We start from the raw sequence: 24,758 nt of genomic DNA on the forward strand, positions 1-24,758 counted from the left end.
TTTTAACTCTCAGTATTTTTGAAAATGCTCGCTAAGATTTCTATGAGCTATTACATCAGAGCATGATTTTACAGTGGCAGTTGTTATTCATTATAATTTAGTAAATGATATGCGCACCCGATTAAGTCTAATTACATAACATATCTTCTCAACTTTCACAACGCATTATATATATTTACTAAATTAAAATAAATTAAAATACCATTTTAATTACTTCAAGATTCTTGTACTAATATCTGTTATTTTTTAATACATAGCATAGGCTCTATAGCATTGAAATCCGAACGTTACTACTGCAGTGCACTTATTTTCATTAAACAACGGTACACATCTATCATGCATCCAACAAGCGACCCAATTCATGTTTAAGCACAAAACGGAATGAAAATTCTTACATCGAGTTATTTCTGTATAGAAATTCACATTCTAGACAGACACAATGATTCTCAAAATATCACAAGCTCAATTACGGCAATATCTATCAATATTAATATAATTTTTATTAATGCCATTTGACTTTCCTACCCATTTCGCAAGTAAAGAAACAATGTGAAAAAATACTATACAGTATCACTTACTTGTTCTTGAGATCTTCGTTCCATCCCGCAAGCGTTTGATATTGAGCTCGAGCTTGACGCGCTCCGTGTCCGCCTTGTCGAGCAGCTTTCGCTTGTTAGAGAGTACGGCCTCCATGTTGGACATTTCCCGAGTGAAAGTTTCCTGGGTAGTTTGCACCTTGCACCTCCCGCTTCAACCGGAAGTTCTCCGATTCGAGATAACGCACCGTTTCGATGTAATGCTGGACGATCGTTGAGATTGAGTAGGTTGCCTGGCCATTGATCGACGATCGGCGTCAACGTGCTCGGCGGCGATTGAATGATACTCCACGACGATGAGGCGGTGGTTGTCGTGGAGGATGCAGCAGTTATCGCGAAGGACGGGACGGTTGTCGCGGAGGAAAGGATGAAAAATGAAACACGTAGCACATGGTCCTGAAATTTATTCTTAATTTATTATAAATTCTATGTGCTTTCTATTAAAATGTTACAAAAATATGTATTTGAAATTTCTTACCAATGTTACAGGCATGAAGCCATTAAGTATTATAGGTATGTTTATAAAAAAATTATTATATAATATAAAATAATTAGAAAATATTTAATTTCTCTGCTAACTCTACGGCGGTGAAAACCAAGCATTCATATAATTTCAGTTGGAACCCTACTAATTTTAACCGTCGGTTAATCTAACCGGACTTGGTGAAATTGGCCCTAAATCAGCTGAGCAGCAAGTATATTACGAGATCGGTAAATATGAAAACGATCACGTATAAGGGCCGTGGCACATAGAAAAACTTAAGCAGTAAGACTTAAGATTTAAGAATTTCAACCATACGGAATTTTCAGCCGTAATGCATTACGGAAAAGCTTGTGCGATGGCCCTTAAGCCCGTATCAGACTACGTATTAAAGATTGAAATTTGACCAATCAGGATTAGAGGAACTAAAATTTCTTTGTCTTGATTGATCAAATTTCAATCTCAAAAAAAGCTTGTGCGGTGGCCCTTACGTTAAGGGCCACCGCACAAGCTCTTCCGTAACGCGTTACGTTACGTTAAGTACTAACCGTAAACTTAGATTCGTCCGTAACCTTAAGGCCCGTCTACAATGGCAGTAACAAGACTGTAGGAGTAGGAGAGTATACTAGTCAAATTTCAATCTTTAATCTTCAATTTTCTATGCGTAGTTTGATATTGGCATAACGACAAGCCAAGATCACACTTAAAGCCCGTATCATTGAAAATGAAAGATTGAAGATTAAAGATTGGAATTTGACTAATCAGAACAAAAAGGACTAAAATTTCTTTATTCTGATTGGTCAAATTTCAATCTTCAATCTCAATCTTCAATGCGTAGTCTGATACGGGCTTTGCGCTATGCATATGCAGCTATGCCAATTTGTGTGTGATAGGCTTATGAATACTGGCCATAGCATAGACATAGTATATCTAGACCGGTGAAGGAAAACCAAGCATTCATATAATTTCAGTTAAAACCCTGCTAATTTTAACCGTCGGTTAATCTAACCGGACTTGGTGAAATTGGCCCTAAGTATTATAGGTATGTTTATAAAAAAATTATAAAATTTCAGTAAAATAATAAAATCTACGTCGTCAATTCCGACGACGTCATACGTAACATAATGTTATAGAATTATTTCCATGAAAATGATTGGTTTTTTTCCTAATATATCATAAAAAGATTAATTATACAAGTGGAGCAATCGCGAATATCATAATAGAGCAAGCGAGGTGCAATTATTCTACTAAAAAATCAATAAGAAACGTTGATTAAACTCTTTGAGATATTGCTATAAACAATAGAGCTGTTATATTATGTTTGAATATTCTCGCCATTGGCTGCTGAGCCATATAGTTCCGATAGGCGGCCGATAGGTGACAACGGCGTCGCTAGGGAAATGAATAATTTGTTAATTTTCGATGAAAAATGCAATAAATCATGAAAATAATGATGGAGCAATGCGAAGCAATTAAGGAGCAATCGTTTCATGTTATATTATGTTTGAATATTCTCGCTGTTGGCTCCTGAACCATATAGTTCTGATAGGCGGCCGATAGGTGGCGACGGCGTCGCTTGGAAAATTATTAATTTGTTAATTTTCGATAAAAAATGCAATAAATCATGAAAATAATGATGGAGCAATGCGAAGCAATTAAGCAATTGTGGATTAATTATTAAAAAATATGAACTTCCAGCGCCAACTTATTTCCGGTCAGTGTTGTGTGCTGTAGACTCGTAGACTTCAAATATTATAAAAAACATCTTAATATAACTTGTCCTCCGATAATATTTTCATATCCCGTTATTTTGAATAGATATTGATATATATTTATTTAAAAAAAGGCCATAATACTTATTCTCATAAGTAACTTTACAATTATAAAGATCCATATTATTTATTTATATAAAAAATTCTTTGATACACAACTTGTTTCTCTGTAATATTTTTATATTGTTATTCTGAATAAATGTTGATATATATTTATTTATAAAAAAACACTATACATAATACATAAAAGTAATTACATTTGTTAATCCATATCATTTATTTATATAAAAAAATTCTTTGATAAAACCTGTTTCTTGGCACATGCACACACACACACGCGCACGCACACACACGCATACAAAACACATACACACAAAAATTCTTAATTTTAAAATAAATATTACAACGATTATTTATTGCGCATTTCAACTTATGATTAAAACATTTATTAGGTATGGAATATTGAGTATGTATGCAATACACCGATTCCCTCTATTTTCTAAAATTCATTTATTCCGAGTCAGTTGTTTTCCTTCTAAGATTCTTCTCTTGCGTTGCTTTTCTACATTCACTATGTGATGATATACAGCAAGTACATTTTCATCACGAGTTTTACAAACTTCTTTTGAAATATTACTGTCTTCAGCATTAAAAAAAACTAGTCTTTAGAAAATAATCTTAAAATAGAGAAAATCGGTTGACGAAATTATTATGTATCTAGTCTTCATATAAATTATAAAGCTCTGCGAGTATCTTACCCGACAAGGAAGCTTTTGCTTCACCACTTTCAGGATGTAAATTATCATTTTTTGATTGTGAATTATTAAAGTGTTTAATGTTAGGTGTTAACAAACAACTCATACGTGACTTTAAAGCCATATATTCCTTCAAAGGTCTCTCTTCTTTCTTGTTTTTGTACTTATTCAACACGGGAGTGCTTTTTTTAAGTGATACGATCGTCACATTAGACTTTATATTCGTGATATCCAGCATATTTTCTAAATTTACAAAGCTATCATTTTCCTTATTGCTTTCGGAACTAAGATCAAACTGACACAATGACCGAATTCTGGAATTGTTCTTTCCACATACATCCGTTTTCATAAATTTCATTAAATTAGTATCAGGTGTTTTATAAACTTCTTTTGGAATATGACTGTCTTCAATATTAATACTTTTTTCAATATTAATATTTTCCTCATTATTAATATTGTCCTCAGTATTAATGTTGCTGATCACACATAGTGATTTCGTGTTTATATCATTCATCATTTTTATATGATCATTTAAATTTTCAGTCATTTGCTGCGTAATCTTGGTATCATTGTTATCGCTTTCCTTTTTTGTTATGTTTATCGTAGATAATACATCCATAATAGTAGTAAATGTAAATCTCAAATTCGGCAATATATCTTCTTCTAATCTGCGAATGTCATGTTCCAGTTTAGATGCCAAAATTGTAAGCTGCGTCTTATTAAGAGTTACATATTCATCATTTTTGTTAGTGCTATGGTTTAAATTCAAGCATGGCTGGTTTATCATTTCAACATCTTGTGCAGATTGATGCAAGTCTTCTCTATAATTGTTTGTAGTCGTAGATAAGCATTTCTTTTCTTCAACATTAATTGAACTATTGACAATTTCTTTTCCCATTGCATCATTCTTCGTGTCCGTACATTCTGAATGTAAAATATCTATCCCAGACTGATCATACATAGTAAACATTTGTGATGATAAATGTTGTATCATTGTTTTGTTAATTTCTTTGTGTATGACAGAATCAATTCGTGAACTTGTAACTCTCACAGGAGATGAGCAATTCGTTTCTGATCTCTCAGATATTTTGGGATACTTATTGTCACACACAGAGTAGTCTGAGATGCATATTCGAGGTGATATAAAATTGGGTTGTTTGAATCTGTTCTTAACATAGAAATCCTTTACGCTATTCGGTGGCAATAAGAAACTTTTTCTTGTAGATAAATGTGAATTTTCTTTTTTCGAACTATCATTTAAATTATTTTTACTTGTTATTACAGATGTTTCTGTTTTAGTTGTGATGGTTGGTATTTTCGTAAAACTTAAATTTCGCCGCACATTCCTCTTGTTACGAGACAGATTTACATGTGTGTTTGTTTCTGCATTAAAAAAAAAAAAATAAAAAAAAATGAATAGGATTATTAAAAAGAATATGATACACAGTTGCTAACTATAATAAAATATATACAATATATAGATAAAAAAATGAGAAAGAAATCTACATATACTAACCATTTCCTTTTCGATTTGCACTTTTCAAGTAAGGAGTGATTCTTTCAGGCAATCTAATTTTACTAGTTGAATCTGCAAATGATACATTTTTTGTTAGTAATATCAACAATGAAATAAAGCAAATATATATATATAAATACTTATATACCAATTAAATTATATTCTCTCTCTCTCTCTCTCTCTATATATATATATATATATACATTGCCGGTTCATACATAAACAAGCCATTAAAATTCGCCAAAAATACATTTGCTCAAACAGCGTGTCGCGTTTACGCGCTTGCTGTATATATTTGTTTTACGTTTCGAGTATGGAGGAGGAATCGGCTATATATACATTGTTAAAAAAGTTGTTAAAAAATTTTTTTATATATATAAAAAAATTGACATTACTTGTTTGACCATTTCGTGACTGCTTACATGATCCAAATAGTTGTGTAATTCTTACAGGTTTGGATAACTCTCGTACTAAAATAAAAAATCATTTAATTTTCTTTAAATAATTACAGTATAAAGAATAAACTATAATGTGTTTAATATATTTATATGTTAATTAATAGCATTATTTATATATTATATATAGTTATAATTTATTTTTTAATTAGCCAAACTTAACATAATTATTATACCAATGAGAATATACATAACAAAAAGAACAATCTATTGACTAACCTGAGCTCTCAGATTGGTACCCAAAAGTGGAATGATCAGGATGATGTGGTGTACTTTTTATTCGAAACATTTTCACTCAAATTGTGCTAAAAATATAAACTTATATAAGTCTTATTTTAATAAGAGTTGCAAATATAAGAAAAAAACAAAATCCTTTTTAAAATGCTTTAAAAAATTTTAGGTATAACCGTATAATCAGATAACTAGAAAAATGAATTTCATAAATAATCCAAACAATCTAATTTCCTGAAGACAATTCTACTTTTTATCTCTAAAAAAACGGTACTTACCATAAAATAGATATTTTGTAATGTAATTTCTATTCTTTCAAGAATATAAGATTTATCCTTTTAATTAAGAAATTGTATGTCGTACAAAAATAACGATCATTCACATACAATAATTCGAATTCTTTTTACACAAGTTGGCTTTCCTCCATATTCCTTCTACTCGTCTGTCTACATTTTCACATGTCTTTATTAACGTATGCTATTTGAATCAACAATGTAAATTGTAATAAACAAATCTTTCGCAAATGGAAAACGATTGCAATCACTACACAACACAATTCCAAATTACTCTGAAGATTTCAAACTTGTCTGCACATAACGGTCTGTTGTCACGATGTATGTATAATATAGGCTGCGGTCGGGAAGACGTTAGAAATGCTTCGAAGCATTTGATTGACCAATCAGGACAAAAAGAGTAAAAATTTCTTTATTCTGATTGATTAATGTAATGCTTCGAAGCATCTCTAGCGTCTTCCCGACCGCAGCCATAGATATATTCATAAACATAGGAAAATTTTATTTTAATTTTATTATAATTTTGATTTTAATTTTAATTTTAATTTTAATTTTATTTAATTTCTTGCTATATGGATATAATACACGGATTCGAACACAGGTAAACACAATATTTCTATTGGCTATGGAATAGAGAATTTTTAAAGCCCCGAAAATTTTTATATTTGACAGCCAATCATAACATTTTGACATATATGTTTCTTGCTGAGTACTTCTTGGAGTAAAATAACGTTTGATTGACCAATCAGGACAATGTTTAATTCATAGATATATGTTTATATCTATATGTTTATATATCTATGGTTTAATCGAAGTCTGTGGTTCTAACTCCATCGCGCATGCGCGAAAAACCCGGCTCTCACAACACACTGATCCGGAGAAATCTATTACTCTAATTTCCAATTCGCGTAATACTACTATTGTTCAATTGATCAATTTTTCGTGTAGTTTAGTGGCCAAAATGACGAAAGGTACAATGAATATATCTTAATTTTAAAATCAATTATAAATATGAATGTGAAATTGAAATAACACAATAATTATACAAGCAAGTGTAATAAGGTGTTTAAGCAACTTGTATTTCATTTCGGAAACGTAACATAGCATTTGATAATAGGATATATAATGATTTTACTATTTTATAGAGGAAAGCTTGGAGAAAAAGTCGGTGGAACGTAATGATAGCGATAAGAAAGCAGCGTCCGATTCGGGGCCTGATCCATCAGCCCCGATCACGAGGAAAGGAGTATTAACATCCTTCCTAACCGGCAAACCTATGGAAATACCAGAACAAGACATTGTAATAAACTTTCGATTCATCTCTATAGATTCTGTTGAATATATTTATATGACATTAGGTTTGGTTCATATTTTTCTTACAGCTTGGTAAATGTAGGTTTGTTTCTGAGTTTGAAAAGTTAAATCGTATTGGAGAAGGTACTTACGGAATTGTATATCGAGCGAGAGATACAAAAAATGACAAAGTTGTTGCATTGAAGAAAGTAAGGATGGAACATGAGAAGGATGGATTGCCAGTAAGTGGTCTCAGGGAAATATCAGTCTTGTTATCATGTCGACACGAAAATATCGTACACCTAAGGGAAGTAGTAGTAGGCAGAAGTCTAGAAAGCATATTTCTCGCGATGGAATATTGCGAACAAGATCTAGCGAGTTTACTGGACAATATGCAGGCACCGTTTTCAGAGAGTCAAGTCAAATGTATAGTGTTGCAAGTATTAAAGGGTCTTCGTTACTTGCATCATAATTTTATTGTTCATAGAGACTTGAAAGTCTCTAATCTTCTTATGACCGATAAAGGCTGCGTAAAAATTGCTGATTTTGGATTGGCCAGGTGGTTTGGTTTACCATTAAAACCAATGACTCCTAGAGTAGTAACGTTGTGGTATAGAGCACCAGAATTACTATTGCAAGCCAAGACGCAAACTACTTCTGTCGATATGTGGGCAGCTGGATGCATATTGGGTAAGAAATTAATGTTAAACAGGATGTTTTAATATCATTATATTGCTTATATGCGTAAACGTTATACATACATCGTATATCATTCATTTTATTATAGGAGAGTTATTGGGACATAGACCCTTATTACCAGGTAGAACAGAAATAGCACAATTAGAATTAATTGTCGATTTATTGGGTACACCCAGTGAAGCTATTTGGCCAGAATTTAACTCTTTACCGGCGCTGCAGAATTTTACACTTAAACAACAACCATATAACAACTTGAAACAAAGATTTCCTTGGTTGAGTGCCGCTGGTCTTAGATTATTGAACTTTTTATTTATGTACGATCCCAAAAAAAGAGCAACCGCCGAAGAATGTCTGCAAAGCAGTTACTTCAAAGAAGCTCCTTTACGTCAGTATATATATATATATATATAAATGCATTTTGAATTCTCTTTAGAATTGTCCTCTTAAAACAGAACTTATAATAGAGCTATCTAACTAATTCGATATTATTGCAGCTTGTGATCCAAAACTTATGCCTACTTTCCCACAACATAGAAATATGAAAAAAGCGGTTACTCAGAAAGAAAATCGCGAACAAGAGTCTACTGTTACTGATCAAACCAATAATCTACCAGCAATTTCGGATCTTGTACGTATGGATGCATAACAATTGCATACATACAATATTTAGATTTATTCAAAAATTTTTACGCTCATTCACATAAATACATATATATAAAGAATGTCCCAAAATTCGCAAATTAAAATACTGTGGCAGAAAAGGTCGAAAAATTGAGTTCGAAAATGATTAGTGTTTAGCCACAAAATATATTCATAAAAAAACCCAATGATAAAAATAGTATGCATAAAGAATATACATAAATCATATAAATTGTACAGCTTTAAACGTGTGTATGTATATCAAGAAAATTAGTATTGTGATTAGGAAATTTTAGGACATTCCGTGTATAAATTTTAATCTATGTATTTATATTTATTTATATATTTATTTGTTTCAGCTTGGATCGTTAGTTAAGAAAAGACGTGTCGAATGAAGAAATTTTAAATCAACTTTATCTCTTGATATTTTCTTTGAAATATATAATATATATTGTCAATATTTCTTGGAATGTATCCGTAAATATAACAATGACATTATGATTGATAACATTACACGTAAACTTATTGACAAATATACCTTTTGCATAAAACATTTTTAATGATGATGACATTATGGCATCTGTTTTATTTGGAAGAATAATTCGTGAACAACAGATTAATAAGTTTACATTACTGCTGCATGTTCGCGCGAAAGATGCTGATTCAATGAATAAAATAAAACTTTTATTAAATTTTATATTTGTTCTGTATTTAACCAAATTCCATTCAAATATATCATCATCATGTATTACATCTATATTTTGTATCCTCAATATCGACGGATATTTTATATTTTACAATAACTGCCTTTTTTACAAAAATATGCAATGATTATAATTAAAATACTTGAAAGAAGAGAACTATAATTTCTCGTAGTTTTTCTTATATTCGCCACGAGGATCGTATTTGGCAACAAGACGATCCCAATCTTTGGATCGTTTTGTTTTAAGATGATGTATTACTTTTTCTGCTGCAGCCTTTTGATCACTATTGCACTTGCTGCAAACGTTCGATACAGCATCCGGTAAAATCTCTGAGAATAAAATAAAATTCATATATATTATTATTCCATTATAATTAATAATATTACTGCATCTATATAATTTAAATTATTCCGAGATATAGCGCAGAAAATATCTTTTATGAATTTATATTGTACACTATAGCTTTTTAATATATCGCTTATATGTATATTAACGCAATTTCGCAATTAAATATTACCAATGATTAAATATTAAATATGATTACCAATGATTAAATATTAAATATTATTACCAATGTTTGAACATACAAAAAATTGAATTTATTTATTACTTTTCATATTGTTTATTCGTATTTGAAACTTAATTAAGTGTTATATATACATTTTGGTCTACAATTATAATTATTTTCGATCTTAAGAAGTAATATAAAAAAAGTAATGTTACTTAAACAACCCCGGATATATGTATAATTGAGCGAGAAAGTTGACAGTAAACATTATGTAATGGAGAGAGGATGAGGAGAGAGAGAGGGAAGGGGGAGGGAGAGAGAGTATGGATATTGAGTCTACCGTAATATTGCAGCCACAACTACAATATAATACTGTATGTGTTCATTGAATTAATGTGGTATATAAAAATAAGAAAAAAAATAAGAGTGTGAAAATTTTATAATGTCTCTTACTAGATTCATTCTTTTAACTTTTCCTTTTCTATATATACGTACTTCTTAATTCGCGACCTTCGGCAGTGCAGGGTCCTTCGTCCAACAGGCACCGGATGTAATTGTTGAGAATACGATTACTTTGAAGAATTTTGTCCACATCCACGTCATCGTATTTTCTAGAATATTTCTCAGTGGCGGCAACCAGAGTCATCATCAACAAGGTCAACAAGATTAAGAAATATTTCTTCATTATGAAAGATTATCGATAAGTACGAGAACACACAATTTTGATTTCTTCTTCGGTCGACAAGGCTGCAGACAGGAGTTAAAAAGCGTCAATCGCCGACAGCCTTTATATAGTCGAACGGAGAACGATTCGAACGGACGGGTATATTATGTACTACCTGCCGTGCAACTCGAATGTCTTACAATTGCTTCCCTAGAAGTAGTATGACGTCTTACATTAATAAATTATGGGCCAATGAATTTGAATACTTATTCTATCGTACACTGAGAAAAAAAGTTGTTAACTTAATTAAATTTGTCCAACTAATTACTATTTCTTTGAATTTCTTTAATTGAAATATTTAAGTCAAATATACGTCATGTTAGATTTAATATGTCGTATTTGACTTAAATACTTATTAAATATTTCAATTAAAGAAATACAAAGAAATAGTAATTAGTTGGACGAATTTAGTCAAGTTAATAACTTTTTTTTCTCAGTGTTCCATTTCGACAATCGATCGTTTATTCGCTCGTGTTTACATCTCGATTAGAATTTTCCGTGATAAAATGATAATATCCACGAAAACCTCTCATTATTAGATTCTTTAATTTCATCTATGAATGATATCATCAATCAATCTTGCATAAGTTCCATAAATTTGAAAAAAAGATAATTAGATTTTTTTTCGAATTTCAAAATTCTCGTATTTCCTTAGAATAAATTTTAATAAATTTTATTTCTTCAATCTTTATATATATGTATATATGTATGTGTGTTGCGTTAGAATCTTTATCTGATTGCAAGCTATTGATATGCATAGCAGGTCGAGTCTTTGACCCACTCTATTGATGTGTTACATCAAGAGAAGCGGACTATAAAGTTTGTGCTTTGGACAATATATTTATAAAATATTTTTGATAATAATTGTAAGAGATATTTTCTTGTAACTTATTAGAGAGAGAGAGAGCATAAGCTTTTTACAATAAAAAATGTGACATACACCATCTATATTATCAAAAACAATTAATTTTTACTTTCAATATTTTTCAATTCGTCTCTGTCTATTATATAAAAAAAAGAAATACATTAATGCGATAACATGTATCAATTAAGAAATCTTACACAGTAATAGTGCACGAATCACACAAACTATTGAAACGTGTGACGCATGAAGAGAAAGTGGCTTCGATGAACCGCTAATATCGATTCACCGATAATCTCACTGGCTGTAGCTTCTTATCGTATACAAGAATTTTTAAATAAATCATACTTTTTTCGAGAAAGGTTCGAATTTGAGACGTCATATTTAAAACCGTGATAAAATATGCTTTTATCGAACTACTTTGCAAAATAAACTTTCTTTTTATATGTACTGTAATTCACATTTATAACTGATATTTTATAAACACATAAAAAATATAATTATACAAAAAACGATACTATCTCTAGACTTTATTTTTATGACAATGTTTTTAATATATACTTCAAGAAGTTTTTCCAGTATAATTATAAAAAAAAATATTGCTACAAATCTTTTTTTATATTGAAAATACGTTGACGAATGGCTAGAGAAAAAAATATAAGGATATATATACATAAGAAATAAAAAGATTTACATTTTTTGTTTAGTTTATATATATAAAAAGGTAAAAAAAATAAGTGTTACATAAAAAAGATATATTTAACATGATGATAACACATATGTCTTAAATGAATTGATTTTTATCGCTATCCACGTCGTCATATAATCATTTTCGAAACAAAATGAAGAAACAAACGAGACTATTTATTTTCATTGAAATGATGAGCTCGTGAAGTGTACATTCCTTCGATCGTGCGCCATTGCGTGGGATATCGCGATTGTAGAAATTGTATCAATCTGTGTAGATTTACTTTCTGCTGCGGAGTGCAACGGCGACAGTTATCCTTGAGTACTACGGGCAGTATACCTGTATATACATAAAAACACAATTTTCAATAAAAAAAATTATACACGTCTTTGGCGTCTATTTTAATTATATAATAATTTAATAATTATATATTAATTTATTATAATAATTTACTTCAAATGCACAAAAAAAAACTCAATAAAGTGTACTTTATTTGTAAGTTCACATAATTATGAGACGATTTATAATGTAAGAATAGAAATAATAGAATATGATTCTTACGTTTTATTTGATTTCCAAATCCATCGCACTCCCCTGTTTCCAATAAGCAGTGAAGTTCCTTATCGATGAAACGTTTATCTGTTAAATACGCCGAAATGTCTTGCGCTCGGCAAAAAGCGAAGAGTCCTGAGCTGATCAGAATTATAATAATAATTTGATTGTTCATTTTTTAAAGACGATGATAAATAAATTCAGAAAGTAAAGTATATATATATGAATCTAGTACTCGATTGCTCGAACATAACAGAGACACTGCTCTTATTAAACTTCTTATAAGTAGCCCTGTAAACAGAGTATATACATATGTTTATATCGCGTAACCTTTGATCCTTACAACGTCACCAGGACCTCGTCAGGTTTCAAAATTTCATCTTTTCATACGTTCAAATGTAGGGTGCGCGTACGCGTTTCGAATTTCACTGTCAGTACTGCCAACGTAACGTCACCGTAGTGCACTGATACAAAAGTGTTTCGTTTGCAAAAGCGTATTGTTGCTTGTATCAAACTAAAGAATAGAAAAAACCACAGACTAATATATTAGGTTTGTTCGCGTTGTTTGAACTTTTTGCACTCAGCATCTTCGCTTTCACTCTCTTCAACATCCAAATATATATTTATCTCGTTTTCAGTGCAGAACTTTTTAGGAATTTCAAGCAACGCGAACAGACCTTATATTTATCTCGTTTTAAGTGCAAAAATTTTTGGGAATTTTAAGCAACGCGAACAAACCTATTGTCAAAAAGAAGTCTTCTCTCTAGCATGTAGCGTTTTTAGTAATTTAATAGCGTTTACAAACTACCCAGTGAGCATTATTGAGAGGATGAGCTCTTTAAGAGGACTTTTTTAAAGACATAATCAAATTTTCTTAGAAATGATATCAGTAAGTTATCTTTTTGTAAGATATCTTTCACAAGAGCTTTTTATGATATCTCTTCATAGATATCTCTAAAATCTCTAGCAAGCGTGCCATTTAAGATATTTTACGAAAGCCGCACACATGCGCAAGCAACGTACATGTGAACTAGAGACCCTGTGTCTAGTGTGAACTGCGTGCCGCTGCATGCTCTGGATTTCAAAGAGATAGCATTTCTTCAATATTAACGTTTTTAAGATAATCTTTCTTTCTTAAATTATAAATATTATTAAATATGTATTTGAGCATAAAATATATTAATATTTTCATATATATTTTTGTTATTTCTATATTTAACCTAAGAAGTTGGGTTATGTCTTCAAAAAATGTAAAGGGCGTTTTTTAATTCATCGATTGATCAATCGCATGATGCACAAATGTAGCAAATACAGGACTTTGCTGTACTTGCGCATCATATGCGATTGATCAATCGATGAATTAAAAAGCTCGCCCAAAAATATAATACTACAAATAGAACGGTTCTTAACGGTGACATTTTTTTGATATTTAAAAGAAGTCAGATTGTGGAATTCTTTTAGATGTCAATTATATGATGTCTTTCTTTCCTCTAAAATCGACGCATTGGAGGACTTATTGATATCATAATATTATCATTTTGATGGTGTTTTCGGAAGTCCGACTCTTAAACTTGAGTACTTTATGAATTTCTTTTGATAACATATTGCTCACTGGGTAGTTATACGATGTTGAAATTTTCAATATTTTTAATTGGTTCCGCAATTTTTTTCTAAAAGGATCTCAATCGGTAAAAAGTCGGATTCTGTCCAGATTCTAAAGCAAAACGTACGCTATACGTAACATTAAAAATTCTTAAATGGGTTTCGAATGGAACAATATTGATCATAGCAGGATCGGACTGCCATTGACAATTAAAATTCATATAAAAATATTTGACACATAACGTTGATGTGACATATAGTATGCACTTAGGATTACATTCTAAAATTGGAATTCAAAATTTTCTCCTTGGAATTGAATAGCGTTCGATTGACTAATCAAAACAGAGAAATTTTTGTTTCTTTTGTCCTGATTGATTAATCGAACGCTACTCTACTTCAAGGAGTAAATTTTGGAACGCAACTTGAAAATCTGTAATAATTACGTTTAGAGAAAGAAAGAGAGAGAGAGAGAGAGAGAGAGAGAGAGAGAGACAGAGAGAGAGAGAAAGAGAGAGAGAAGTGTTTGACAAAGATCCGTGACTCTAGTCGGGTCGGCGCAAACGCCGTCTTATTTTCGCGAGGAAAGGATTATAACGTGAGTGAAGCCGGACGAACAGTAAACGGACAACATACAGCGGACAACGGCGATTCGTCATCCCGGTACGACAGCGTGAAGCAACGTTTGCGAGACACAGGGAGGGAAAGCATCGCGAGGATCGCGAGTGCGGCGGGCGATTGACTGGCAACGACGTCGCCGTCGTCGTCGTCGTCTGCTATCGTCGGACAAACATCGCCGTCATCGCGTCCGTTGTCTCCTTATCGCAACGCAGAGTAGATCGAAGTGTAAAAAACGGAGCGAGAGTAGAGTGATCCAGCTACAACTATATATACGACGAGCCCACCACAATGAGCTTCCTATTGTAAGTCCTCCTTCGCCTCGCGAATTTTCCTCTCCAATAATCGCCATCGAGTCGAGTCTCCTTCGTCCGATCGATATATGTATATGTATATATATATATATATGTGTGTGTATATGTCTCGGAAGAACCGGGAGGAAGAGTAAACAGGACGAAGTCACGAGGATCTTCGAGGATTTCCTTGTTTTGTGACAGCTGACGAGTTGAATTTTTCTGCGTGAAAGCTTCGTTTTTTGTTTTATTTCAGAATATGTGTATGCGTTTGTTTGTGTGTACCTTGTTTTTCTTTTTTACACGTCTAATCTAACGATGATCAAATTTATCATTTTGTGCACGACGATAAATTCATCGAGAGGGGATGGAGATGTGCAATCCGCCGGTGTGAATCGATCGAGGATAAAAATAGCGCGTGCTACCTATCGCGCGGAAGCTTTCCTTTTTTTTTACGCATCTTCCCGTGGGACCCACCATATTCCTCGAATGTCAGGATTATCGCTCGATGCAACGCGTAATCTATGAATCATCTCCGTCTCGGCGGCCGCGCCTTGTTTCTTGCCGTCAAGAGTTTTGAGATCGCGATATAGCGACGCGTCATGTCGCTCGCTTTGACATTCGCGATCAGCTGAGCGTCCGTGTCTGTAAAAGGTTTGTTTTTCTTTTACAGCTGCGCCTTCTCACGCTTTCCGCATGTATAATGAGATGGACATACATATATATTTAGGTTTTTTTCGTGGAAGGAAGAAAGAAAGGAAAAAAGAATTTGGGAGAGAAATATAACTTTAAAAAGAAATGCGCGTTCTCGTTCTTTATTAGCTGCAGTTGTATTTTCTGCAATACAATAGAGCAAATGTACATTTTTGAAAAGAAGAAAAGGGGAAAAATTCGCGAAACAGAACATAAAAATGTAATGTTTAACAAAAAAATTTTTTTGAATGATTTTTTATAAGAATATTTTCTTTTATGTACATATGATGAATAAGCATGCATGTAGTTAGGCTTTCGGAAAAAAGATTTAAGGGCAACATTAAGAAAGCATAGTGAAAAGGAAGAAATATATAGTTCAATTATTCAATTATTATCTTTTTTTATTTACTGTTAAAATAAAATTTTTGATGTGTGTGAGAAAATTATTAAAATAAATTGGTAAAGCTAGATTTTGTATACATTTTTATTATTTGCATTTTGTTATTAGATGTGCTTGTTATTTTTAAACTTTTCAATAAAACAATATACAAACAGTTTTTAATTAGATGCTGTTAATTTCTTACCTGAAATGAGATAATGTGATGAATGTCCTTTATTCATTCTGTATGGGATAACTCTTATATTTTTCTTTCTTGTTTTATGTCTTAGCTTCATTACATTCTGCAAATGTTGATTCTCAAAATGTTAATAATAATAATTTATTTTAACAACATATAATAACATGAATAAAAATCATGGACATAACAATCTTTGTTAATATAATCTTTGTCTTTGAATTTTTTTCTCAAGTGGGAGCAGGTCTTCAAAGACCTTTAAACCAAAGAAGAACATTCCTGAAGGCACACATCAATATGATTTGATGAAACATGCCGCAGCCACATTGGGTTCTGGAAATTTGCGATTGGCTGTTATGCTCCCCGAAGGGGAAGATTTGAACGAGTGGGTGGCCGTTAATAGTGAGTTGAAACATCTATTTTCTTTATATTCTGTTTCTTTTTGTATTGATCGAGCAAATAAATTTTATCTCATATCTGTTTTTCTTCAGCTGTTGATTTTTTCAATCAAATCAATATGCTTTATGGCACCATCACGGAATTTTGCACGGAGGAGAGTTGTCCCATTATGTCAGCTGGACCAAAGTACGAGTATCATTGGGCTGATGGTCATACAGTGAAGAAACCCATCAAATGCTCAGCACCCAAGTACATAGACTACTTGATGACCTGGGTGCAGGATCAATTAGACGACGAGACTCTATTTCCATCTAAAATCGGTGACTATTTCATTTTCTATACATCAATTATCTCAAATTTGTGAGAATTAATCCTCGATTATTTTTTTTGCAGGAGTTCCTTTTCCGAAAAATTTCTTATCAATCGCAAAAACCATTCTAAAACGGTTATTCAGAGTATATGCCCACATTTATCATCAGCATTTCAGCGAAGTCGTGCAGCTCGGCGAGGAGGCACACTTAAATACATCATTCAAGCATTTTATATTTTTTGTTCAGGTATACAATATCTAGTACGATATGACAATGATATACATAATAAATTTTATGTAATGATATAGAGTAGCATAATACTAGAATTTTATGTAATGATATAGATGGGGGATATTTTTATATAATTTTTATATAAAAAAAGAGATGTAACATTTAAATTTAATATAAATTAAAATTGTCATATAATGCTTGATTTTACTCCTCATGTTGATCCAATGTATCTAATTAATTTATAGGAATTCAATCTGATCGAGAGAAGAGAGTTGGCGCCTCTGCAAGAGCTAATAGAAAAATTGACGGCAAAAGATGCACGATGAGTCTGCCTATCGTCTGCGAGCTACTCGTCTCTTCAAAACCTCTCCAAAGAATCTCTCAACGCTATCTTTGCCAACTCGCACGTGTAATCACATTATTTATCCACTAATCGCTAATCTTACCATCTGTCTCTGTCTCCAAGTAGGAAACGCAAGCGCATCGCCGTTTCGGAAATAAGTGACTGATAATAAGAATGAATAATTACAGTGTTTGCTTCAAAACTTCATTTTTTTTTACGGCGGTGTATTCTGTATACTTGCTGGATCCATATACACATGCGTACACAGTCACCATCAAGTGGATAAAGATAACCAATTTTGAGATACATCTGATTTCGTGACATATTGCTTTTTTCGAATGCTTTCCAAATACGTTTCATTGTTGATTGTAATTTATTGCACCTTATCAAGCGCTGACATGCGAGAGAGAGAGAGAGAGAGAGAGAGAAAGAGATAATCGGATTGTCCAAAAGTGCGTGTTGGTACAAAGCGTAAGCTTATCTCGAAAAACAGAAACGTTTTAAAAACATTAAGTGTAAACGTGTTCTTTTCTGCAAATGAACAAGACCATCGCTCACGGGTTTTGTTTGTCTCTCGGATTTTGCATTTTTGTTATTATTACCTATTGCTATTATCGGATGTAAAAATATTGTCTATTATACGAATATAGAGATTATTAATTGTTTCATACAGTTGCATGTATGAAGACAATAGCATATCGTAAATTTTGTATGGTTACTTTTATGTTTAAGGATAGTTTTATAAATACAGTCCTATCATTTTTCGAATTAACATATATATGTATATCCTCTGGGGTCGTATATAGAAAATCGTTAAAAAAATTAATGCTATCATATTAATTATGTAATAGCTATTTTAAGAAATATCATCCTCTCTTTGTTAAGCGCTTATAGACTTCTTTATGTGACTAGGATTTTTATACGCGTTTTGTCCCCGTAGAGAGTGACATACATATATTTTCTGCTTTAGACGCTTTTAAAATACCGGTGGTCAGACCGTTTGCGTCGTCTTGCTACAATTTTTCGTATATTTTTGTTAGTTTATTACAATCTCGTATTTTTTTCAAAAAATTAAAACATGAACTTTATTTTGGTACATTTGACCAATTTTATTATAAAACGCGAATGATAACATATGAAAAAAACTAATTTATTTTGAGAGAAGAATGAACGTATTTTTCATTTTTGACGTTATAATCCAATATGATTATAGTGAGGAAACAGAAGTCTTAACGAAAAAAATATTAATCGAATCTATCTCTTTTCTGAACGCTTATTGATGTAATGCAATGTTTTATGACGCATATTATGCACGTATTTGGCTTTGTTTTTCTTATATTTTACCGCCTAATTGAATTTTCACTACAATGAAGAATTTTTATCGAGTAGCACTCTAATCGTCACAAAGTTCGAATCACAACATCTGGCACTTCGATTACTTTTATATAGTCAATACTTAATGAATAATATTATAACACTATACAATGTTTGGTCTAATTACATACCGCGAATTGCTGCAAAAATCTTAAATATCACTAATAATCGATGAATATCGCCAACTATTAGCCACTTCTGTACATAAGATGCTTTACTTCTTCACGAATGTATCAAGCAATTCGTCATTTTTTTCGGCAAACTATGATAACAATAAATTTTTAAGGAGATTCCAAAGTGCTAAGAGAAAGTGTTTTAAAAGAAACAAAAATATTTTTTTCATTGTAGTAGACGTTAAAAATTCGATCGTGCGAACTTCGTATATATGTATCTATGTATATGTGCGTGTGTGTGTGCGCGCGTGCGTGTTTTTTTGCAAGCTTTTTATATATAAATACGGCTTTTTTATGAAAAACTTAGGCTTTTTATAAGACGCTTTTTAAAAATGTTTTATAAAAATTGCTAAGTCTTTCTATAAAAAGGTTGATTTTGTACAAAAGGTCTGCAATATATACGTATATGTGCGCATCATATACCATGCATATACATATATGTATATACGCACACACGTCGACGTATTTTAGTATAACGATAATGCCGAGATTACGATGAACTTAACGTAAAGGGAAGCGACGGGACGTGAGCTGAAAGAGTCACATGAACATATTCCGACTACACGAAACACGATGACAAAGCTTGACATTGGCAAGCTTTTCTATCGCGTTAAGTTCTGATATTTCACGTCACGTTACGTAAAGTCGATCATAATCAATCGTATATAAAACAACGTGTTTTAGATTTTACGTTACTTAATGTCCCGTCGCGTCCCGTTATGTTAAGTTCATCGTAATCCCGGCTTAACAGAATGGTGATTGACGGCAGCGATTTAAAGTGACAATGCTAGTATCGTTGTCGGGAAACGAAGACGACGCATATATACGCTGAATATAGGCATAAATAATAATAAGAGTAATAATAATAATATATTCGGTACTTAAAAAAGAATAACAAACAGCGAGAAAGAAAAATTAAGGAGAAACTGGACGGATCAGCTATCTCAAAAGTTAATAAATCTAATACATCATACGAAGAAAATAAAAGGCAATTAAGAGCCAGCGCGGTAATTTGTGCGCATATGTTTTATTACAATCAAATTACAATGATATTTTGACTACGTGATAGACAAAATCACAAAAAGCATACGTTTCGGTCCCTTTTTTTGGACCATCCTCAGCGCAATTACAAAGTATATATTATATCAAAAGTTAATTAGTTAGTTAATTAAATCTAATACATTTTGAGATTTATAAAATTGACATTGCGCAAAGCACTTTTATACTTTTAAAATATAAAATTAATAATTAATTTGTGAGTTAAAGTAAAGATTTGCCCTGTAGAATATAATTTCACCTCAAAATCGTAAATATCTTATATCGAACTAACTTTTTTATAATGATTATCACGATTTTAACTGTACGACACGAAAAAATTCAATAAAATAAAAATTTTAATTTTTAGCTGATCCGTCTAGTTCTTCCTTAACACGCATTCTTTGGAAGTGGTATAATAGCGCCCGTTCGTGATGAACGGAGATAGTCGCCTAGAAGAATATGTATTACGTTGCGTTTTCGATAACATAACTGTTATAGATGAATTATTTTTGATTCTATATATTTGTACGCATATTATAGAACAACATCACGACTATTATTCACTCGTGTTGTTCAGACGTTTATCTAAACGATGATTCTCTTAATCGAAAAAGGACACACACGCTTCTTTTTTCTTTCGTTAACAATTTGTTTCCAAATTAGCCGAGAATTTGTATGAAAGGTTGAAAAATTGATACTAGAGGAAACGAATTCGCGAAGATAGATATTTTCTTCGAGCATTCACGGATTCTCTATAACACCTACAGATTTTTATTCGATATAAGCAAACTAAATTTTTGAGACAATTTTCCGACTTCTAGCTAGAAAGAGAATGATATTGATCTTCATGACAGTTTCTCATCTTTGGCTCTTTTAACGTTAAAATTCGTGCATAATTAATCTCTAAGATTGAAGAGGTGCAAGATGGAAAATTGACAGGAAATTTTCTAAATTTGATTTGATATCAGTTTTGATTGAACTTGATCGATATTCGTTGTAGAGATGTGGATGTATTAATAATTCAATCGCGTCAGACGAAAAGATCACTTTTATTCTATAAATCTTCTAGCAATTATTTCTTACGCGCCAGGAAAGACGAGTTCGTTTGAAATAAGGGTTGTATTTTTTTTTCGAACGGCCTTTTGCGGAGAGTTCTCAGCGATCAACTTTCCGCTTGTCTGATAGTAACGCTAGTGTGATATATGTGCAATGTAAATAATATTTTTCACGATTAAACGGGGGAAACTCCCGCGTCCAGATCACGGCATAATACAGCCGCGTATAAAATGTTTATAGTCTTGGATATAATCTTGTAATCTTTCTGTAATAAATATCTCGTTTCGATTGTACTCGTCTCTCTTTTATTTTTTTTCTTATTATACAGGGTATTCGGAAAGGTTGGTAATTTATAAAATGCATTAATGTGTGGGGTCGAGTAGATAAAAATAATTTATATAAACCTATGTCCGAAAATGCTTTATTAAAGAGTTATAAACTTTTTAAAGATAAGACTGATTTTATGGACGCTTTGTATATAGCACAAATCACACAGAAATGTTCGAATAAACCCCGAAGTTATTATACTTTTAGTTTAAGAAAAATTATTTTTTTTTATAATTATTTGTGTAATTATTTTCGTTTCTGTATATGTCGTCGTATGCTAGAAAATTTGCATAGCACTTATAAAATCGATGTTACATATAATTAGAAACTCACGAGAAAATCCTATTATTATCCCAAGCATCGTTTCCTGCCTTCTTCTAATTATTCTTTTAATAAGATATAAAACACACCGAAGGAAAGTCTTCAAGGGAGACTTTCCAAACATTGAAATGCTATCAAATATAAACTTTCTTCTTCTTGTCGCTGACAATTTTCAAATATTTTATACATTTGTATCGTTCATATAAATTTTGTACAAATTTCTCTTTTCCGAATATTAATGTTTCGACTATACTATCCAACTCTTGCTCTCTATCGAAAACTCTTGTTTCGACCAAGTCCAAAATCGAGTCGGCCAATAATAAAAATCCTATATAATTCCGCATTTAAGCACTGAGAAAAAAAATGTTCAATCAAAAAAATTTTTTTTTATTCAACTATATGCGGCGGTCACGGGCTGTCAAGCAAATATTTGTTAATCTGCAAAAATAATATGTCTCGATAGATACAATAATGAATTTGTACAAAAAAAAATATTTAGTTGGCTTAACAAAAGTAAATTATGTTTAAATATATATATATTTAAATGTACGATTTTGTTTATTTAAAATAATAATAGCTATTTTATATGAATTATATATATAATTACACGAAACAGATATTAATTTTATTCAAATAAAATAATTTTTTAGTCAATCATATTTAATGTAATATAAAATAATTATTGTATTGACTATCATGAATATCAAATTACAGGAATCTAAGATTTGGTTTCTTTAAATATTTAATATCTTATTTCAATTATGTATTGAATTTAAGAAGCAACATATATTTTCAAATTAGTCAAATGTGAGATTAGATCAAGTAAATATTTTCTTTGTACTTATAGATGATTTGTAATGTTCTTGTTTTAAGCGAATTCTTCCTTTGGGAGGTATCAGATGAGGCAATAATAGAATTTGTACTATAACTTTAGCATCTATATAAAAATTAAAATTTGATAATTTAATGATTATATACACACACAAATACAAAAACGCACACATATAAACATACATATAAGCTATTATTTTTTTGTAAACTTACCATCTTTTACATTATCTATTTCAATCACAGAACGTAACTCATTTATTACTTTATCATCTTTAAAAGGACAAACTTCTTGAATCTTAGAAAAAAACTGAAACCAATTATTTATACAATCCTCTGATGTTAAATTAAGAAATGTAAAATCTTTATCGATCAAAGTATATGCTGTAGGATGCTTTAAAACTGGCCACTGAGAGAAAATTTCAGCTATGTTTTTATTTTGAGACGTTTGAATTTGATTCCGTCTATATGCTAAAGTTGCTTTCCAATGATTTTCAACTAATTGCCATGGTGACAAATTATTCTGAAGCCATAATATGCTTTCACGAATTGTAGTTATAATTATGAATTATAAAAATGAAAGAAATAATCAATTATGTATTATATGTAATTATGATTACTTATTTCATTAAAAATTATACGATTTATGTCGTGTTTAGTGTCATTTTAATCGCAAAAATGTAATTAATCCATTACAATTATTTTCAGATATATAAAATGCGAAATACAGAGATTTTATTTTCTATAATAAGATGACATATACACGTCAAAGATTACAGATAAAGGGAGCCTGGCGAGCGAGACTCCGGAATTCTTTGATGTTTGTCATCTCGCTTGCTCCTTCATTATTTCTTGCTCTTGCTTTTGTCGATTCTATAGCATCGGGGATCTTTCCTTATGTACAAAATATAAACATAAATACTGAAACATAAAAATATAAAATATAAAAATATAAGAATATAAGAATATAAAAATAAAAACTGAAACTTACATTTTGGATGTTATTAATATGACCCAATACAGATAATCATTTTAAATAAATATAAATAATATTGAATTAATCCAATTCATTAATTTTATTATTTATTTTCTTCTGCATTATCGCTTATTTGAATTAATAGTAAATTGGTTAAGACAATAAGGTATATAATTCACTAAATTGAATGTGTCAACAAAATCATATTGTTCTCTCAAGTTATATGAATCAGTTAATAATACTGACGTATATTTGACTTAAATATTTAAATAGTTCAACTAAAAAAATGATAACGAACTAAACGCGTTTAATCATGTCAACACTTTTTTTTTCTCAGTGTGGAAATCAGTTTTTAACCTTTAAACTTCTGTGTATTAATATTTATAAACTGCATATTGAAATTTAAATAGACTCATACAACTTACAATCAGCAAAAAAGCATTTGGTTGGCATTCATAATAATGAATATTTAATAAAATATTCATTATCCTGAATGCGAGAAAAAACTGCGACACACGCTCGTGTACATAATCATTTATATAGATGTAGAGTCTTTAAAAAAAAGGCATACATAGGCAATAAATGGACCAAATAATTAATTTAATTGATAAAATTGTTTAACTAAACAAAGAGAAAAATTTTAATAATTTACAAATTATAAAAATAATTTAAAAAGTTAATTAATTGAACTACATATTTTCCATAATAATACTACATTATAATAGCACAATATTTTCAGAAGTGTGTCGTGAAATTTATGGTAAGCGTATTAAAACGAAAATGATATAGACAAGACAAAGCGCGTCACGAAACATGCTTCGACAACGTTTGCCCC

At 31.1% G+C, this 24,758-nt stretch overlaps 6 protein-coding genes across 7 annotated transcripts; 2 read left to right on the forward strand and 4 right to left on the reverse strand.

The window, feature by feature from the left end:
- On the reverse strand, nucleotides 1–1,124 carry LOC115238498. Its single transcript, XM_029812394.1, has 2 exons — nucleotides 1,075–1,124; nucleotides 1–992 (listed from the first exon to the last, which is right to left on the reverse strand). The coding sequence occupies exons 1-2, from the start codon at nucleotides 1,087–1,089 to the stop codon at nucleotides 561–563; spliced, it is 447 nt and encodes a 148-aa protein (XP_029668254.1). The 5' UTR covers nucleotides 1,090–1,124; the 3' UTR covers nucleotides 1–560.
- Nucleotides 1,125–3,049: 1,925 nt separating this feature from the next.
- LOC115238524 lies at nucleotides 3,050–6,433 on the reverse strand. Its single transcript, XM_029812443.1, has 5 exons — nucleotides 6,085–6,433; nucleotides 5,795–5,880; nucleotides 5,516–5,590; nucleotides 5,121–5,192; nucleotides 3,050–4,987 (listed from the first exon to the last, which is right to left on the reverse strand). The coding sequence occupies exons 2-5, from the start codon at nucleotides 5,862–5,864 to the stop codon at nucleotides 3,567–3,569; spliced, it is 1,638 nt and encodes a 545-aa protein (XP_029668303.1). The 5' UTR covers nucleotides 5,865–5,880; nucleotides 6,085–6,433; the 3' UTR covers nucleotides 3,050–3,566.
- Nucleotides 6,434–6,918: 485 nt separating this feature from the next.
- On the forward strand, nucleotides 6,919–9,424 carry LOC115238525 (cyclin-dependent kinase 10). 2 transcript variants are annotated; one of them, XM_029812444.1, is made up of 6 exons: nucleotides 6,919–7,070; nucleotides 7,245–7,399; nucleotides 7,482–8,082; nucleotides 8,180–8,476; nucleotides 8,586–8,719; nucleotides 9,090–9,424. In XM_029812444.1, the coding sequence occupies exons 1-6, from the start codon at nucleotides 7,061–7,063 to the stop codon at nucleotides 9,123–9,125; spliced, it is 1,233 nt and encodes a 410-aa protein (XP_029668304.1). In that variant the 5' UTR covers nucleotides 6,919–7,060; the 3' UTR covers nucleotides 9,126–9,424. The 2 variants fall into 2 exon arrangements, with proteins under 2 accessions (XP_029668304.1, XP_029668305.1); XM_029812445.1 differs by having other exon boundaries at nucleotides 6,936–7,161.
- LOC115238528 (ejaculatory bulb-specific protein 3-like) lies at nucleotides 9,407–10,904 on the reverse strand. The gene is made up of 2 exons (XM_029812447.1): nucleotides 10,438–10,904; nucleotides 9,407–9,763 (listed from the first exon to the last, which is right to left on the reverse strand). The coding sequence occupies exons 1-2, from the start codon at nucleotides 10,625–10,627 to the stop codon at nucleotides 9,591–9,593; spliced, it is 363 nt and encodes a 120-aa protein (XP_029668307.1). The 5' UTR covers nucleotides 10,628–10,904; the 3' UTR covers nucleotides 9,407–9,590.
- A 1,358-nt stretch (nucleotides 10,905–12,262) lies between these two features.
- On the reverse strand, nucleotides 12,263–13,084 carry LOC115238529 (ejaculatory bulb-specific protein 3-like). The gene is made up of 2 exons (XM_029812448.1): nucleotides 12,778–13,084; nucleotides 12,263–12,555 (listed from the first exon to the last, which is right to left on the reverse strand). Exons 1-2 carry the CDS (start codon nucleotides 12,941–12,943, stop codon nucleotides 12,389–12,391), a joined length of 333 nt encoding a protein of 110 aa, XP_029668308.1. The 5' UTR covers nucleotides 12,944–13,084; the 3' UTR covers nucleotides 12,263–12,388.
- A 1,821-nt stretch (nucleotides 13,085–14,905) lies between these two features.
- LOC115238526 (MOB kinase activator-like 1) lies at nucleotides 14,906–21,764 on the forward strand. Its single transcript, XM_029812446.1, has 5 exons — nucleotides 14,906–15,290; nucleotides 16,782–16,948; nucleotides 17,038–17,265; nucleotides 17,339–17,502; nucleotides 17,733–21,764. The coding sequence occupies exons 1-5, from the start codon at nucleotides 15,277–15,279 to the stop codon at nucleotides 17,811–17,813; spliced, it is 654 nt and encodes a 217-aa protein (XP_029668306.1). The 5' UTR covers nucleotides 14,906–15,276; the 3' UTR covers nucleotides 17,814–21,764.
- The last annotated feature ends 2,994 nt before the right edge of the window (nucleotides 21,765–24,758 follow it).

The sequence above is a fragment of the Formica exsecta genome, unplaced genomic scaffold (assembly GCF_003651465.1).
Source record: "Formica exsecta isolate Colony F162 unplaced genomic scaffold, ASM365146v1 scaffold342, whole genome shotgun sequence".
In the NCBI taxonomy this organism is placed as follows: domain Eukaryota; kingdom Metazoa; phylum Arthropoda; class Insecta; order Hymenoptera; family Formicidae; genus Formica; species Formica exsecta.

Coding starts and splice junctions, on each gene's coding strand:
- LOC115238524 (XM_029812443.1), bottom strand. CDS start 5,864: ATGTTTCGAATAAAAAGTACACCACATCATCCTGATCATTCCACTTTT. Junction 5,591..5,794: donor GTACCAATCTGAGAGCTCAG/GTTAGTCAATAG, acceptor TTTTTATTTTAG/TACGAGAGTTATCCAAACCT. Junction 4,988..5,120: donor TGCAAATCGAAAAGGAAATG/GTTAGTATATGT, acceptor TTTTTAATGCAG/AAACAAACACACATGTAAAT.
- LOC115238525 (XM_029812444.1), top strand. Junction 8,477..8,585: donor CTTCAAAGAAGCTCCTTTAC/GTCAGTATATAT, acceptor ATATTATTGCAG/CTTGTGATCCAAAACTTATG. Junction 8,720..9,089: donor TACCAGCAATTTCGGATCTT/GTACGTATGGAT, acceptor TATTTGTTTCAG/CTTGGATCGTTAGTTAAGAA.
- LOC115238528 (XM_029812447.1), bottom strand. CDS start 10,627: ATGAAGAAATATTTCTTAATCTTGTTGACCTTGTTGATGATGACTCTG. Junction 9,764..10,437: donor CGAAGGTCGCGAATTAAGAA/GTACGTATATAT, acceptor TTTTATTCTCAG/AGATTTTACCGGATGCTGTA.
- LOC115238529 (XM_029812448.1), bottom strand. CDS start 12,943: ATGAACAATCAAATTATTATTATAATTCTGATCAGCTCAGGACTCTTC. Junction 12,556..12,777: donor ATTTGGAAATCAAATAAAAC/GTAAGAATCATA, acceptor ATGTATATACAG/GTATACTGCCCGTAGTACTC.
- LOC115238526 (XM_029812446.1), top strand. Junction 16,949..17,037: donor CGAGTGGGTGGCCGTTAATA/GTGAGTTGAAAC, acceptor GTTTTTCTTCAG/CTGTTGATTTTTTCAATCAA. Junction 17,503..17,732: donor ATTTTATATTTTTTGTTCAG/GTATACAATATC, acceptor ATTAATTTATAG/GAATTCAATCTGATCGAGAG.